The sequence below is a fragment of the Vipera berus genome, assembly GCF_964194415.1.
Source record: "Vipera berus genome assembly, chromosome: 2".
In the NCBI taxonomy this organism is placed as follows: Eukaryota; Metazoa; Chordata; class Lepidosauria; order Squamata; family Viperidae; genus Vipera; species Vipera berus.
Window position 1 is genome coordinate 103736634 of NC_138203.1, and position 18279 is coordinate 103754912.

The window sequence follows — 18279 nt, forward strand, 5'->3', positions numbered from 1 at the left end:
CAATTGGAAGATATTTTACGAATAAGACACAATGAATTACAATACATAGAAGGAGACATCTTAGCTAGAAGAGTCATCCTGTTTGGTCTTATCTGTTCCTGGTGGATCTGGGACTGTAAATCTCAGGATTCTCAGCAACTAAGGACTATCCTGGCTGAAATTCTGAGAATTACAGTGTCTCTGCATCGGGATTAAAATTACTGAAGGAAAAGTCTTCATCAGGATCGTGTCAGTTGAATTTCATTAGTCCCAAAATGCATGACCCACCCACCCCCACCCTAAAGCCTCTTTCTTAAAAAAAAAAATCCTTCTGAGAGATAGTACATTTAAAAAAAAAACTAATTTCTTTTAAAAAGTCATACAAAGTTGTCTTCAGAACTTCAAGCCCTTAAAAGAAGGCCATTATTATTTCAGTACAGGTAAACCTCCTCTTAGAACAATTCATTTAGTAACTGTTTGAAGTTATAACAGCACTGGAAAAAGTTTCTTACACTTATGACCGTTGCAGCATCCCTGTGGTCCTGTGATCAAAATTCAGATGCTTGGCAACTGATTCATATTTATGACTGTTGCAGTGTCCCAGGATCATGTGATCACCTTTTGCGATCTTCTGACATGCAAAGTCACTGGGGAAGCCAGATTCCCTTAACAAATGTGTTCCTAACTTAACACCTGCAGTCATTCACTTAACAACCGTGACAAGAAAGGTCACTTAATAGCTGTCTCATTTAGTAAGAGAAACATTGGGCTCACTTGTAGTCGTAAGTCGAGGACTTCCTCTACTGCTTTGCTAATAAATATTAAAATTCAGAACAACACTTCTGAAAGGTAATTTAAAGTAGTTTCTACTCCTCCCTTGCTTTCATCACCTTTGCAAGACAGGTGTATTAAAAAAAACCCTTGGGACTCTGGACAGCCACTGGACTGGAGAGACAGGTTGCTTGGTTTACTCTCAGGGAGTTCCTCTTTGGTGGTAGAAAAATATTCCTGTTCAAGGTTTCCAATAATGCAATTTCAGATCTGCAAATGGGAAAGATGGAAAAAAAGAGTACCCTATGGAAAAAAAGGTTACTGAAGGACTTTGGAACATATATTTGAAAAAAAGCAAGTGTCTGTGTTACAATACTAGAACTAGGATCATCATGTAAAGGTGAATTGTGTTGCATTGAAAGCAGATGAAATAAAGTACCCCTAAAGCACACAAGAATTTATGGAATTTCACCTGGTATAGCAATGCCCATAAAAGAAGCTTAAACAAAATTCTAGAGAATAAAATTTACAAACATTACTAGCCAGGATAGCAATAGCAATAGCACTTAGACTTACACACCCCTCCATAGTGCTTTACAGCAGAAGTCCTCAACCCCCAACACATGGCCCACTACCGGGCCATGGCCTATTCACAATCAGGCTGCACGAGTGGCAGGCCGGTGCTCACATGTGTGTGCGCCGCTCAACTTGCACGAGCAATGGACTGGCACACGTCTACACAAGTCAAGCTGCATGCATGTGTGCATGTGCACAAGCCCACCACTCATACAACCCAATTCTCCTCCCCCCTGGGCCACCAAGCCACAAAGGTTGGGAACCACGGCTTTACAACTCTCTCTGAGAGCTTTACAGTGTGTCCGCGTGTAGCCGCCAACAATCTGGGTCTCATTTTACCAACCTCAAAAGGATGGAAGGCTGAGTCATACTTGAGCCGGTCAGGATTGAACTCCTGGCTATGGGCAGAGTTAGCCTGTAATACTGCATTCTAACCATTGTGCCACAACGATAGCCCTCTCTATTTTTGGTAAAATCAAAGTAAGCGTGCCTCTGAACCATGGAAAATGGGAGCAGAAAGAGACTGTTTGTTGGTGAGCTCATAGGACCACTGCATGGTCAAAATGCTAGACTAGAAAAGTTTTATCTGATATACAGTAGTTGCTCTAATGATCATATTCTCATGCACTGAAGAGATGTATAGATGATACGCCCATAGTGCAACTTCCCAAGGTGCTTCCTTTTAGATTGTTTTACAGCATTGCCTCCCTCTAGAGGCTAACTTACAAATCTTGGAAGTTCCTGGGCAACTACTAAAGATCCATGTTCCTTGGTCTAATTTGCCTCTGTGCCCTTGGGACCAGAAGAAGAGGTGAGAATTTTTTCCAGCGTAGGATTTTCCCCTCCCCGTTCCTCTTCCACAGCTCATCCAGTTTTTCCACTTAGCTGCTGCTATGACTGCTTTCTCCCCGCCCTCCTGGATTGTGAATAGTCTGCTGGAATGGGATAGAGAATCCATCCTGCCCAGGCAGGTCCTCTCTGACTGCACTTACCAAGCTGTAGCTGGCATGCTGTGGCTCCTTAGCAATGTTACGTATAAATAATGAAAAAGATGTCTTCCAACCACAGTCAAAAGAATGAGACGAGTTTAGGGTAATGTTTTAGGAGAAAAAGTCATCCCTAGAATAATAGCCCTTGCTAGCATAAGACTGAGCCAATGTAATAATGAGAAGCATTTCCTTTATAGCTACTGTACAAACATCTAACGAATTCATCAAGTGAATCAGTTGTCTGTGTTTTATGAGAGAAGAAGTGCCATTTCCATAGTGTTTGGGCCCTAGTTAGCAGGGTGATGGGGACTGGGGAGACATTTAAGCTTCATACGTTGTTCTCCTTTATTTTTTCCTGATCAAAGGATATAGCTGCTGTTGGCTCAAGGCAATCCTGACATGGGTACAAATCAAAGTTTTAGTGGCAAGGTGCAAAATGCCTCAGTCTATGTTGTCAAATTATTTTTGTGTGGTCTACTGACAGCTAGACATCTACACACTGCAGCCTTCCAGCAGAATCACAGCTGTTGTTTGTGTGCACACTGGAATTTTCAAGAAGCTGTCCATGTCCAATGTGGCAGGAAATGCCTCTTTTTTTTTCCAGAAAGCATTCTTGGTTTTAACCAAGCCCTTCTAAGGACTAAATAGACAGACAGATAATGTCTACCTATCTTTGGATGTATTCGTAGTCCCACAGTTTTAAATATTACCTGATGCTGGTTATGGATGAAAATAAAATAAATTTGAACTAAATTTCTCTCAAAGTCAGGGCTTAATCCAAACTTTAACAGACTCACCCGGTGTTGGGAGCATGCCAGGGATATACATTTTGGCCTTTGTTCAAAGATCAGGGTGGGGTCATCTTCAAATAGGATAAATAAAAGGCTAAAGGGGACAGCCATATAGCTCTGATCTTTGTTCCATCTGCATGAAAGATGGAAAGGGTTAGGGAAGAGGCATGCTTGAACTTTAACATGCATTGCAGTTGAGAGAGGACAGCTTATTCTTCATCTTGCTAGGAGAGGGAAGTTGTATGGGTTAGTCAGACACAATACATGTATTGTGATTAAAATAGATCATTATTCTTTTCAGTACTTGCAGCCAAATATTGAGCAGACATTTGTGGCCTTCATGATCCAGATTCTGCCCTACATTGAGTTCATTATCTCTGTGGGCAAAGGACAAGGCAGAAACTGAAATACACAGGATATTTTGTGGAGTAGTCTGACTAGAAAGATGGGCGATGGTACTGAGAAGCACAAAGAATCAGGAGGAGTCTGGTAGCATCTTTTGGGACTAATCAATTTAATAAAAACTTCCATGAATTGTGGCTGTCATAGACTGTCACAAGTCTTCTCCTATAAACTATTTGTTACCTTTTCAAGAGTATTTAGGGCCTCTTTAGTCTTTAAAAATACTGACAAAATTCCTGCATTATATAGGGTGAATGATGAATTGGGCAAGATAGCCCATCCATGCTTTCAATTTGACTTTATGACATAATGAATATTCAGTTTTTATTTTTTTAAAAATCTTGATTTTACTTCCAGAGGTACAGGTAGTCCTCATTTAGTAACCATTCATTTAGTAATCATTCGAAGTTACAACAAAACTGAAAAAACTGGTTTACGACCATTTTTCACACTTACAACCATTGTAGCATCCCTGTGGTCACTTGATTAAAATTTGGACACTTGGTAACTGGCACATACCATATTTATGATCTTTGCAAGGGGTCATGTGATCACCTTTTGACAAGCAAAGTCAGTGGGGATGCCAAATTCACTTAACACCTATGTTAGTAACTTCAACAACGGCAGTGATTCAGTTAACATCTGTAGCAAGATAGGTCGTAATATGGAGCAAAACTCATTTAACAATTGTCTTCCTTAGCAAAAGAAATTTGAGCTCAATTGTCACCATAAATCAAGGACGATATGTATTAATATGGAGGATAAACACCATTTGATGAACTACATGTACAGTATTTACAGCTTTTGGAAACCCCCTGGGTAGTACAGTAAATCGGAGGTCCCCAACCTTTTGGGCACCAGGGACCGATTCCATAGAGAAAGGTTTTTCCGTGGACCGGAGAGTGTGTGGTTTTGTGTGCTGCCTGCATCCCACAGATGGGGCTTTGCTTCTTTGTGGGGACCAGGAGACCCCTGAAGTAAATGTTCAGCAAATATACTTGTCAATTATTTATTTGTTGGACTTACTTTTGTTTCAGGATGGTTTTGCGTGTCCTCCATTTCCCTGGTTTGTATGCTTCGTCTCTTTCACTGTCAAAGCTATGGAAATATACTTCATGGTGCCATTGAAACTTTCCCTGTCTTTGGAAATTTCATATCATGGTCACACCCGCCAATATTCTCCTGATAAATAGAAATGAAAGCTGGGGTTCTCAGAGAACTTTATTCAGCCCTCCCATTAGGAATGGACAGATCAGTTTGTTTCTGGAATTTGCCAGATGGCTCATACATCCATCTGCTCCATCCACTTTCTGCATTTGTTTGCTTTCTACCCACAGGGGAAAAAAATCAGTGTCTTTTTTTTTAATATAACATCTTTTTTGTACACATTTTCCCTCAGATAGGCACTTTTGTAAGTGGACTAAAATTCACATTTTTGTCCTTTCCTTTTGAGCCCAGACCTGTATCATGCAATCCAGATATTTGTTTGTACTGAAAGAGCTTGACCTATGAACCCAGGAAGGGCAGATCAACCTCTTTTGCTTAAAATCAAACAAAGTTCTTGAACCAGCCCAACTACTAGCTCGATTTAGAACTTTGGCACAGAATATTTACAACCTCACCTGGGACATTTCCTGTGGTATAGATAGCAAGGGCTTGAGTCAGAGTCATTTGCGTATTTCACTTGGAAGAAAGAAGATTGGCTCAAGTTTTGTACCTTCCCTGGCATGACATTAAATGAATGAGAAATTCTTCTGGGAGTTCTAGAAGATCAAGGGAGCAGGTCATTTGCTGTGAATGTGGCTTAGTCCATGAACTGAGGAAAGGGAGAAATGATATATCATTCCATTTCTTCTTGATCTTCCCTCACATTTCTTCTTGACCTTTTGTAGGGAAGTACAGAAAGCTTCAACTGAAGAATCTCCCATATGAGACATAAATCAGGCTGAGATGTAGACCAGGTTGTAAGGATTAACAACTTTCAAGTCACAACATAGGTCAGGGATTAGTTTCTGCTATATTGCACCTGTTTTCTTCCCCAAACACACCTAAGCTGAAAAGGGCATTTGGCTGCTGTGAGGGGACAGAGACCACAGGGTTATTTCACAGGGACAATTCTGACTGGCTGGTTGGCTTACCTCACTAATAGTGAAACTTTTTTGGCTCTGGCTGAACTGGGGTGGCAGCGCCTTCCTCTCCCTTCAATTTAATGAGCCCATACAAGCTTGTTAAAATAATTGCTGGGTGGTGGTAGCAGTTGAACTGGTGCCACTGTCTGCCTCCCCCACAAAGGGGAGGGGTGTCTCACTGCCTGTTATTTTCCCTTGCCAAATTGCAACCAGATTCCCCTCTGTCTGCCTATCTTCCTGCCTCTTACAGGATAAGGCCCAGGTGTTGTTTCTTTCCAGAAAGATAAGGCCCAGGTGTTTATTCGCTACTCCAAAGTCAGTAAGAAATATAGTGGCTATCAAAGTGTGAATCCAGAAAAGCCCTGAGATAACTCACGCTGTATCCCGTGAAAATTCTGGTGGTTAAATTTCCAATCTTCTGCTGAAGGAGCCTCCCTTCAAACATTTGTTTATGGATTTATTTGATGTACTTTTGAAAATATGAAAACATGACTGTGACTAACATATTTGCAAAATATGCATCAAGCAAGATTCTACATTGGCTGTCACTGAATGTATAGTGTGGGAGAGCCATGTTACGATATTATGTTCAACCAAACCAGTGAGGAGTATTTATAAAGAGGCATTACTCATCTTAGTGGTTCAGCATCAGCACAACACCCATCAATTTATGCCTTCCTTCAAGGAAATCAGACTGTCTGCTCTGAATTAGTCCTTGCCTATTCATATCAGAAATAATTAATCCTGGTTGACAAGAGCCCCAATCCAGGAAAATGGAGGACAATTGGAGGAGGGGCTGAAAAACAAGTGATTTATTGCATCTGATTCATTTCAGCTTCTGCAACAGGCCCAAAGTGTGATGTAATCACCTGAACCCATTGCATATGTGAAATGAATAACTTCTCTAATAAAGAATATTTCTAATAAAGAATATTTCTAGCTCAGGGTTGAATTGAGGGGTCCTTGGTGCTCTCTAAGCTTGCTTTTTTTCTTGCAGACATTTCATTACCTAAACTAGGTAACATCATCAGTACTGTCATTATGCTGTCCTTTTGTATTCTAGTGGCTTGCCTGTCAGCATTGATGGGGGTGGTCTTAGAGATACTTTGATTGGGTTGTTTGTTGTTGGCTTCTTGGGCAGTTTCTTAATTGTGGTATTGTTTACTTGATGATCTGATGTTAACCTTGGAATTAATCTATGCTGATCTGGGTGGTGATTGCTAGTGGAGCATGGCTGGCTGGGGAATTCTGGAAGTTGAAGTCCACAGGTCTTAAAGTTGCTAAGGTTGGGGACTCCTGCGACTAGAATATAAACTGACAGCAAACTGCACTCCTTACTAGCACTGATGATGTTACCTAGTTTGGGTAATGAAACATCTGCAAGAAAACAAGCAAGCTTAGGGAGCAGCAAGGACCCCTCATGAATAACTTCTTGTTGAACAGTTTTCATGCTTGATAATCTAGGAAAGGAGGAAGACTTTCTGTACAGAAGGATGAAAAACAAGAATGGTCCTTGCTGCCCTCTATCCTAGCACAGTGCTGGAAATTGAGGGGGGAAAATCTTGTAACAAGACAGAGGTAAATCCCTTCATTACTATTGTCAGAATTGTTATCTGGGCATTATGAACATATCTAGGTGATCCTCAGACAAGGCCATCTGCAACAGTAGTCACTGGCTTCAAAATGGCCGCTGTGATCAAGCGAACAAAGCCGTGCCCCTTTTTAATGTTTGTGTAATGCATCCAACACAAATTAAAAAGTTGTAGGCCTTGTCAGTCCATCCATACCCACCAATTTTAAGCCACTAGCATTGCTGTGGAACAAGTGACTGAGAGCTTGCAGAAGACTTTAAATATAAGAAAGAAAAATTAATTTCATTAAAATGAATTGATCTGCTGTTTCTCTTGAAGAAAACATAATTCAATTCTTTGGAGTCACATTTGCATTTTAAAGGTACAGTTTTCCCCCTTCGGGAAAACTATAAGAGAGCCAAGTTAGACTATAGTAACCAACAATTACAAGGAATCTCATACAACTCCATAATACATATGATGAAGTGAGCCTATAGCTCTCAAAAGCTTGTAACTCTTAATAGGATTTCTTAGGCTGAAAATACGGTATCAGATTCTTTTAGGCCCTTTCAGTGAGAATACTTGGCCTCGTTATATACAGTTTTATTTGGACCACACTGTGTGTCAGTTCTAAATGCCATTCAATATAGTGTTGGAAAGTAATCTTAATAACCATTATGAAAACTTTAAACAAGTTAATGGACTTAGTTTGGGGGGAAAAATCCAATATATTTATATTGGACTATAATATCTATAAAGGAAAATCTACCTTCCTGTGGCAGGTGCTGCCACCTGCTGTTTTTATTTATCCTGCAAAGGCATGTGTGGTGTAACCTTCCCTAGCTTCAAATTCTTTTCCCTCCCTCTGGTGTCATAACCCAGCTGGAACCTGTTATTGATTTCCCTTTGCCGCCTCCTTCCACAGGTCTCCAGCGCTCCCTTGAATGCCACCCACGTAACATTTCTCCTCTATTTTGTGTCTGCAGAAATAATACAGCCAAATATGTTATGGCAACTCTTGCATAATATGCAACAAAGGACATCAGGGCACGTAGGAAGGGCTGAGGGGAAAGGCTCAGACAACTCATTTCTCAGACATTGGTGCCATGATGCCTTTTGACACGGGTGGGTCTGGGAAAACCACTGGGGAAGTTTTGGGTGGGGACAAAAGAATTGGCAACAATCTTCATTTTTCTGCTTCTTTCTTTCTCCATGGAGCCATTAGGAGCAGCTGATTTTTTATTTTTATTTTTTAAGGTGGGGCATTGAGATGTGAAACTCAGCTCAAGGGAGAAAGAAGGAGAAGAATACTAAAACAAGATTCATGGATTGCTGCCACTTTCGCAAAAAGTGGTTCCAACTGTTAAGCCGATTTCTAACTTAACCATTCTGAAGCTGGTTTTCAGTGGAAATCACCAGAGCTGTTGATTCCTCATTGAAGGAAACTTTGCCTTCCTCTCAGCTCCTGAGCTTCAGCAGCTTCCACAGATCAGATAAGGGGAATTCTGGTCTGACAGCTTGGTAGCTCCCCCACCCCACCCCCGCCTGCCCACCCATATGCTCAGACAAAGATAGCAAGTGTGAAAACTGACAAAAGCCTGTCAGTTTCCCATTCTCTTAGGCAATTGCCAAACTATTACAAGATTCCAGGCTTCTTAGGGATTTTTTATTTCATTTCCTTCCTCCCTCACTTTATGGGTAGAGTGGCAATGGGGGTATTTTTGTTACTTCAGGATCAAGAGCAATGATTTTTTTTCCAGCTTATTCTCAGAGTCTCTGGATTGCAGGTCACTTGTCATTAGCTTTTCAGTTAATGGGAAGGGATGGTCGTGTGAAAGTGGCTGAGAATAATACAGTATCTGGTTTGATCATCGCCTGGATCAGTCCCTGTCTAGATAGTCCCCACATGGGGCTTCAAATTGAATCCCTTCACACCACTACAAATGACTCCCAAGTTTCTGAGCCTTTAGCAGTACTGTTGCCTGCAGAGTTTGAAGATTATTATTATTATTATTGCATTCATAGGAATTGGACATTTTCTCTTGGGAAAAGATGAACCAGTTTCTGACTTAGAATGCAGCAAAAACAAATGATTAAACCCTCCCTCTCCTGGTGCACAAGTTCTGATCCAGACAGAATGCCAGGGCTAACCTCATGACAAATTTTATATCTAAGTTAGTCCTCAGTTGAACCCAATAAATAGCCTAGGCCAGGGGTGTCAAACTGCCAGGCCGTGGGTCGGATATGTCATGGTGAAACTGTGCCCACCCCATTGCCGGCAATGGAAAAAAAGTTGTGATACGTTGCGACACGTCACGTGATGTTGCAAGTTTGACACCCCTGGCCTAGGCTTATTCTGCATTCCAACAGAGCATTGGTAGAAACTTAGATGTAAATATGTTTCTCATCCAAATTGGACCCCATGATTATCATCCAATGTATATGTACAATATGAATGAATAGATAAATCTTTATTACAACTCCATACCAAAATGCAAAGAAGCAATTCAATGTCACCCATACCTTATAACAGTTTACAGTAATACCGGGAGCAAGGAACTTTAATATTTGGTATAAGTGCAACCATTTTCTACTTAGCTTAAGTTGGTGCCTAGCTTCCAGATAGAAACAGTAAGGCTTAGCAGCTTGGGTTACAATTTTGTGTTCTACACATCCAGAAAATAGATATCATGATAATATAAAATCCACTAGGAAAGCTACTACCTTTATCATTAAAAATACTATAATAAAACTGGAAGTGTGGCAGTATCAGAAACATAATCGGAAGATCTAAGACATGGGGATAGCCAGGAAATGATAGTACAAATACAAATAGTATTCATATAATTCAAAATATATTAAAATAATTTAGTTCTCAATTTTATAATATTCTTTGATGATGAAAAAAAAATCTGTATTTTTTGTGTTGGAATTTTGCTATCTCCCAAAAAAGCAATACAATAAACAATGGAACTAAAATTAAAATTAACGTAATACAAAAATAAAGTAAATAAAGTAAATAAAGTAAATAATAAATTGTGCTCCTGCTATCCATTTTGGGTCCTGAAGCCACTGATTTTTCAACCATAATGCTTGATATATTGTTCAAGTCCAAGTGTGATCCTTGAGCCAACAGAAATTGTATACCCTGTCTATGGAACTTGTAGAAGCTAAATTATTGTTTATCATACCTAATTCAATAACACGAATTTTCTAAGTGAAATTCCCCATGACTTAAAATATAAAAACAGCTAATTATTAACCTGCTTTCCAGTTCTAAAATAAGATTCTGCGAGTTTGGATAAGAGATTATTTCTATCATGTATATGACTATGCAGTTTGAAGGTTAATTTGGGTACAGCTATTTCCCTTGGAAATACTCATGAGGTACTTGTCTTTTGCACAGCCTGCCAGCCTGGGTTGTATCGTCACTCTCTAGAAATGGAAAGGTGCCTGAAATGTCCTCCCAAGAGCATCTCCCACTCTCCTTCCGCTACAAGCTGCCCCTGCATCCAAGGCTTCTTTAGGACATCCACTGAGGACCAAACTGTGGCCTGCACAAGTAAGGGCTCCAAGAAGGGAGAACCTGCTTCTAGGCAGGGAAGATGGTCCTTGGGAGAATGAAGACCTCACATCTCTTGTAAAATGAAGATGAAAATGTAGTGGAGCTGTACTACTGTATTGATATCTGTCTGTTTTACCTACTTCCATTTCTCTCCCAGTGGAGGTCTCAATGCTTTGGGGATATATTGTAAGATGAAGAGGTGTGTCCAAGGCACAGAAATGCAATAGATTCCCTTTCCTTTGGTATTTTAGGCTAAGGATCCCATCATCCCTATTTATGTTGAAATCCAATGAACATATTCTGCCCAGTGCTTGCAGGTAAACTGTGCCCAGTGGAAAGAACTCATAATATAAAGATGGGCACCACTGCAAAATCTCATTATGCATGGAATATATATAAACTAAGAAAAGTCTAAAAACTGTGAAACAGGATTTTGTAGGATGGAATGATTAACACCCTTTCTTCTCTTTGATTTTCCAGGCCCTCCTTCTGCTCCACGCCATCTCAACTTCTCCCTTGTAGGGACACAGATTTCCCTTTGGTGGCAACCTCCCCTTGATCGGGGTGGACGCCAGGATCTCACTTACAATGTTGCCTGCCAAATTTGCCATTTTCTGGTGTGCGAACCTTGTGAAAGTAGTGTGACGTTTTCCCCCAGTGCTTTAGGCCTTCTCAAGCCAAGTGTGGTTGTGGATGGTTTGGAAGCTTACACCAATTATAGCTTCACTGTACGGGCTCATAATGGAGTATCCGGGCTCAGCCTTGCCTCACATAACAGTACCAGTTCCCCCATCTGGGTGTCTGTGGGCCATGCAGGTGAGTTACTGCAATGGGTAAGGAGGAAAGATGTTGCACCCTCAGGAAGTGAGCAACCAAAGCTGTAGTAGAGTTGAACTACTGTATGGTTCTTGTCAGTGCTTTTTTTGTAAAAGAAAAAGGTGCCGGAACTCACACGTCATACAACCTGCCTTGCCTACCCTACAAGGTTCCATCCAAAAAAGGTGCCAGAACTCCGTTCTGGGCGTTCTATGAGAAAAAAAGCCCTGGTTCTTGTTGTGTTCCTTTTGCTAGCTAAAAGCAGCCAGCTGTGTTTATGGAGATTCTCAATCATCCAGGTCATGGCTGAAGAAGCTCCTTGGATGAGAAAGTGAAATGTTTTCAAAGAAAAGAAAAGAAAAAAACAAGAAAGTCCAGTTGCCTTTTGGAAAAAGCACCTTTGGGACAGACAGCTGTGTACATATAGTTCATAAGATGAAGGCATGCTGTAATAGTTAAAAGTGATTCTCTGACTCAGTACTAGTGTCAACCGTAAATTATATTCAGTTAGGAGTAGAGAGCTTCATTTTGGATGCCAACTTTCATCCGTCCCAGACAGCATGGCAAATCCACACGGACAATTAGAACTAGGACAAATAGTGATATGGAGAAGGCCCTGGCTTCCCTCCAGATCTGCCAAAGGAAGCCAATCACTATCAGACTTACCTCTTCAGGTCTACCGGAGGTCACCATGCCAACCTGCTGTGCAGGCTGATGGAAATATTATGGAGAACTTTATAAAAGGATTGAAAACACCGAAGAAGTCATATAAATGATAAGGCGAATGGTATCATTCTTGAAAGGAGCATTTCCTTTGAGGAATATAATATTTCCTTTGAGCTTAAACCACAACTGTTCATGTGTAAGGGGGAAAAAAACAATTTTCCATTGAAATGTTAGCCAGCATAGTAACATTTATGCTAACAGAGACCACTAAGAACTAGATCAGATTAATTTGGTAAATTAAATGTGTTGATAATACAGATGCCCTTTCAATTCTCTTATACCTGAATATTCTGATTAGCAGCCTTTCTGTTTGATTCTTGAAATTCAGAATTCTGGAGAATAAAACCTGAAGTTTATTTTAGCTCGTCCAAAAATCAATTTGTAAATTGCTGCTATGTGTTCAAAGCTCCACCAGAGGCCACTAACACAAATATATTTGATTTTTAAAGTTCTCAATCCTGATGACGTGGTATCAGAAGAAAATTCTACTTCGTTAATCTAGGATTATGCTGGTGCTAAAACATATTGAGCAACATATTTCCATGATAAACACTTAAATGATTCCCAGTCTGACTTTGAGAAGTCATTTTGTTATGCTACAGAAATGACTTATTTGATCATTCATGGAGAACCAGACAAGCCAGAACATATCTAAGTAGACAGCAAGAAAAGGACTTATGCAAGTCATTTCCTTAGCAGAGACATCTATTGTGACTGCATTAGAAACACATATAATCAGGAACTTTGAACTCTTTTAAAGGCTCAAAGACTCTAATTTGGTATCCTACCTATCCCTCTTCTGCCTCCTTAGTCCAAGTTGCAGGCCATGTCAATAGGAGCCACTTCCAAGCACAGCTGGGTCTCTCATCACCTTTCTAATTATTTGGATTTCAGTTCCACCTCTCCACTTTCCTCATTATGAAAATGAGTTACCTTGCCTACCAGTTGCTTCTGGAAACAAGATTTTCCAGTCTTTATCACATCTTTTTTCCTAGATCTTAGGCTGATGTATAAAATGTATCCTACATTATAATTCTTCTGAATGGTACGTGATGTTAACATATTTATGGGATTAGGTTAATAATTGCAATTAACAATAAAGGAAGAATATTTTTAAATAAATAGTTTTAATAATAGCAGTGACTTGACAAATAAACCATGAGCAAATAATGATCTAAATGAGTGTAAAACACTGCTTTGATTCATAGTATTCCAATATTTAATAGGGAGCATCTTTTTAGGTCTTCCTTTTAAAGTTAATTGTTTTATTTTTACTTATTTGATTGGTATCCTGCTTTTACTGACAATATCTGAGGATGGATGGCACTAATGTAAAATAAGTACCAATAAAGCATTGATAAAAAAACATTTGAAAAAAAATCGATAAAACCAAAGCAAAGCAAACTAGAGATTCTATCACATTCTTGTATAGTGAACCAAGCTAGAAATTCTATCACATTCTTGTATAGTGAGCATATTTATATAGTAAGCATATGTCATTGTAGGAGCTTCCGCCAAGTTCAATATAATACCTGTTTCTTTTAATAAAATTTAAATGGGCAATGATACCTATAGTAAAAGTTTGTGTCCTGTTGTTGGTATGTGGATGTGCGTAAGAACAGGAGAGTCTTTGGGATCTTCCGGCTCCAGGACAGAAATGTCTTGGACCATCATATATGCAGGGTACATTCTGGGAGCTAGAATCACTAATCAAAATGTACCATGGAGCGAGATGCCAATCTAACTGCTTGTAGAGGAACTGGCTCCAAAAGTCAAAGAGTTTGAAAAGGATATGCAAAGGATGTTGGCAAATTGGATTTCATAGGTGAGATTGGCTTCTCTTGCTCGGTGCTCTTTCATAGCAGGCCCCTTATCTGCGCAATTTATCCCAGCTGTTATTACATCCATAGAGCAAGGTAACCCAATGCTGAGAAATATAAACTATAAATGGGTTTGGCATTGCCTTCAGCTGTAAAGGGACCATCTTGTTTCTCCTTCCATGCAGCTCCAGTTGTGGTGACCAATATCATTTTGGATAAGCAGAATGAAAGCAGCCTCTCTGTGACTTGGCTCCCTTCCCGTCATCGCAGCCAGAGCTCTGTGAACTATGAGGTTCTATACTTTGTGAAGGTGAAATGTGCTCCTCCATTGTCCTCCTAGAAAATCTATAAGACAGTCCCCTTGTTGTGTAGCTCTGCATCTCATTTTGACTCTTAGAAAACTGTTCTGATTGTTGAATTCCACAGGGAGAAGAAAAACACTACACTGTCCATCATCTTCAGAAGCCTCAAGTAACCCTGGCCAACCTGCAGCCTGACACAGCCTACCTGCTGCGTGTGCGATCCATCACACCATTAGGACCTGGACCATATTCCCAGGAGAAGGAATTCCGCACTCTGCCGCAAGGTTGTCTTTTCAAATCCTACTTCTGCGTTGTAGGACGTTTGTAGTTCAGTGATTTAGAAGCCAATTCTGAGGCAAGGGACAATCCAAACTGGAAGTGCACTGTGGGTGTTGGTGTGCATTCTCCCTTCATAATGGTTTTATTATAAACTATTTCTCAAAATTAATATTTGTCTCAAAAGAATTTTTGTTTACTATTTTAATTATAATTCTTTTATTACAAAATTTTATAATTACAACTTAATTCACGTTTTATAGCCAGATCAAAAACAGTTGTTGATAGAAACAGTTTTCCTATGGGGAGGGGATAAATTTCCCTCCTTCCCATGTACGTCCTTATTTCCCCAACGGTGAAAACAGTCTCAGTGTTAATAGGATTCCTGGAGAAAATTATTTATATGGTTGCTAAGAATAACTCCAACTAAACGGTCAATCTAGTTATTTAATTACCGTAATAACTATTTTAAAAGCTTCAGTACTATAACAGTAGCGGACTTACTGAAGTTGATCAGGTTGTCTGTGGTCTTGTGCAATCAAATATATAGCCATAAAGCTTCTGATTCATTGCACTAAAGAAAGCAACGTGTATGTACCAAGAATTAAATATGTGAGGCTGCTTTTGGCACTGAAGTGAATTGTATTTCAACTGCCTGGATTTGTCCCTGCCATTGTCTTGGGAAGATTTCAGAAATGGCTTGTTCTTGCCTTCTTCACAGGATAGAAAGAGAGGGACTGGCCCAAGGTCATCCAGCTGACTTTGTATTTAAGGCAGGACTAGAACTCACAGTCTCCCAGTTTCTAGTCTGATGCCTTAACTACTATACCCCACTAGGTCTCCACAAAATGAATTGGAGAAAGCCCATTCATAAGTTAGCTTAATGTACAAATTAAGTACTCTGGATTTACTGCAGATGTATCCAGTTGTGCATGCCAGCTCCGTATCAGATATTACCAATGGCCATTACTGGCTTCTTTAGAGTTTATTTTGCCATTTTCATGGCACTGGACAGCCAGTAAAAAGGAAAATGATCTCAAAATAAGCCACAGATATTTTTATAGTTTTGTTTCTTTCTTAACACCAGCAGCTGTCTCTGCCAAATCACTTGAAATAAATAAACCAACTAGTGACAACTTATGAGCCATGCATTGCTGCAGAGGGCTCTGGAGAGAAACCAGTATAAATGCTCGGGCACATTCTGTATTTTTTTCTAAACATTATATTAATTCAATTCTGTATTATATTTGTACAACAACATAAAATAATGGCATAACATCATTTCTATTTAATGATAATCAGGAATCAGCAATTATAATAATAACAATTTTCTTTCTAGAGTTAACAGACTATGAGGTAAAAATAGCTACTTGATTACTAGTATAAGAAATATTCACTCTTACAGAAATTAATCACCCAGGACTCTGACCCAGCCTTTTTTTGTTCTCATCGTTCCATAAAGTGTCAATATAAAACATAGTGTTTAATATTCTCCACTTGACCCTGACTAAAGGGGCAAAGGCCTTGTTTCACTGGAGATTTAGAGAATTTTTCCCTGAAGGAGTGCTGAAGGCAGGGTTTGCAAACATGAATGGGTAAATACCCTCCTTGGGTGTATACTCATAAGAACAGATAAATATCAAGAAAAGGCCCCGTCTTTCTTGTAACAAGGTAAAAGAAAGAGGTAAACTTGGAAGACTGAATTGAATTCCATCATCATCATTCATCTTAGAAGGCATCCCATTGTCCCAAAGATTAAGATTCTGCAATAAAGTCAGAGAATGCAGCCACAAAATGCCTGAAAGTGTGTTTTGTTATTGGCGTTACCCATAGACTCTCTCATGGTTGTGCCTAATTTAATCAAATAGTCATCCAGGAGCTATCAACTTTCTTGAAATATCTTAGCATTCATTTTTAAATGAACTCTAGTGGAGATTGAGGGCTATCCTGTTTCTGTTTTACCTGGATCAGCAAGAATATCCCAAGGAAGACTCAGAATTTCCCTCAGAATATTATCCTGGATTGTCTCTAATTTAGCATTTTGCCTTCCATATCCATCTCTTTGCCCTATATAATGCTGAGGAGCTCCCGTCTCCTGAACTCCTCTGAGAGGATTGAGTGCTATTAATTGTCCTCTTTAAAAAGGAGATCCAAAGGACAAGACGTGCACCTAACAAGTCTGGCAGTGTTTCCAGGATCCAGACCAGAATCTTTCCATCTTATGATTCCATCTTACCAAGAAGATGCGCATAATTTCCACCTTGTTTTCTATAAGAATTTCTAAAAAGAAGAAATACGGGTAGTCCTTGATTTATGACCACAATGGAGACCAGAATTTCCATTGCTTAGCAAGGTGGTTGTTAAGTGAGATATACCCAATTTCATTACCCAGTTTCATTACCCAATTTCATTGTCGTGGTTGTTAGGCAAATCACCATGGTCATTAAGTGAAACAAATGTTCAATAAATGAATTCCCCCATTGACTTTGCTTGTTGGAAGCTGGCTGGGAAGGTTGCAAATGACAGTCACATGGCCTCAGGATGCTACAGCTGTCGTAAATACATGCCAGCTGCCAAGCACCCAAATTTTAATCATTTGACCAACATGAGGATGCTGCAACAGTCATAAATATGAAGACTGGCTGAAAGTCACTCTCTTCAGTGCTGTTATAACTTCGAACGCTCACTGAATGAAGGATTGTAAGTCAAGAACTATCTTTAGTGGGTCTGAATAAGCTATACTGGTGTTTAGAGTGCCAGATTAATGTTTAATAAGGAAGCTAAGCTTGTAAGCCGCCCTGAGTCTTCGGAGAAGGGCGGGATATAAATGGAATTTTTAAAAAAAGCATGAACTACTGTAAACTTTGCTTCATGTTGTGGAGTTAATACCAGTTTTAAAAGCAAAGAACCAGCCAAAGGATGATAAGTCATGTTGCCCTTGTGCAATAAAAGAAAGGGGCAAATGCAATTGCCTCTCATTTACCAGGGTCTCTCTGTTGCACCCTCCTATATCCAAATGGAACAGCGTACTATTATGATTGAAGTGTTATTTAAAGACACTGCCTGCAGTGTTGCCATCATGAGCAAAGATACATTAACTTCATGACAGCTGCTTTTTTAAAGGATGTGATCAAAATGTGGAGTTTCCAAATATAATTTGACTTCGTCCTGGATGATGTTCTTTAAAATGCCATTAAATAAAGAGCAAAATGAACTAATAAACACAATTCGAAAAACAAGACTGAAAAGATCCCTGTGCTAGATACTTTCAGCTCAGCTCCATGATTTTGTGAGCCCTTGTTATTTCTTTTTGGGCAGCTGAGCCAATTTTCAATGAACTGTTATGCCAAAGAAATGCTGTAAAGCTGGCTGCAACAGGAACCTTGGAGCTCTGCAAAATTTAGGGACAAACCATTTCACCATTTGGAGAGAATTCTTGTTCCCCCCCCCCCTCCTCCTGACCCCTGAGGTACATCTGCCCTAACTGGTCTTCTAAGTGGAATGTTGGCTTTGCAGCTCTCCTCAATAACCCAGGCCAGTGAAAGGGATTAGAGATTATAGCTGTT

General features: G+C 39.7%; 1 protein-coding gene across 2 annotated transcripts in view; it reads left to right on the plus strand.

The window, feature by feature from the left end:
- The window catches only part of EPHA1 (EPH receptor A1), a 68851-nt gene that overhangs the window by 40131 nt on the left and 10441 nt on the right, over positions 1-18279 (plus strand). For both annotated transcript variants that reach the window (XM_081321685.1, XM_081321686.1), the window contains exons 5-8: positions 10615-10770; positions 11254-11589; positions 14321-14445; positions 14562-14721. In XM_081321685.1, the coding sequence (XP_081177811.1) occupies positions 10615-10770; positions 11254-11589; positions 14321-14445; positions 14562-14721 (777 nt within the window). The remainder of the gene's footprint in view (positions 1-10614; positions 10771-11253; positions 11590-14320; positions 14446-14561; positions 14722-18279) is intronic.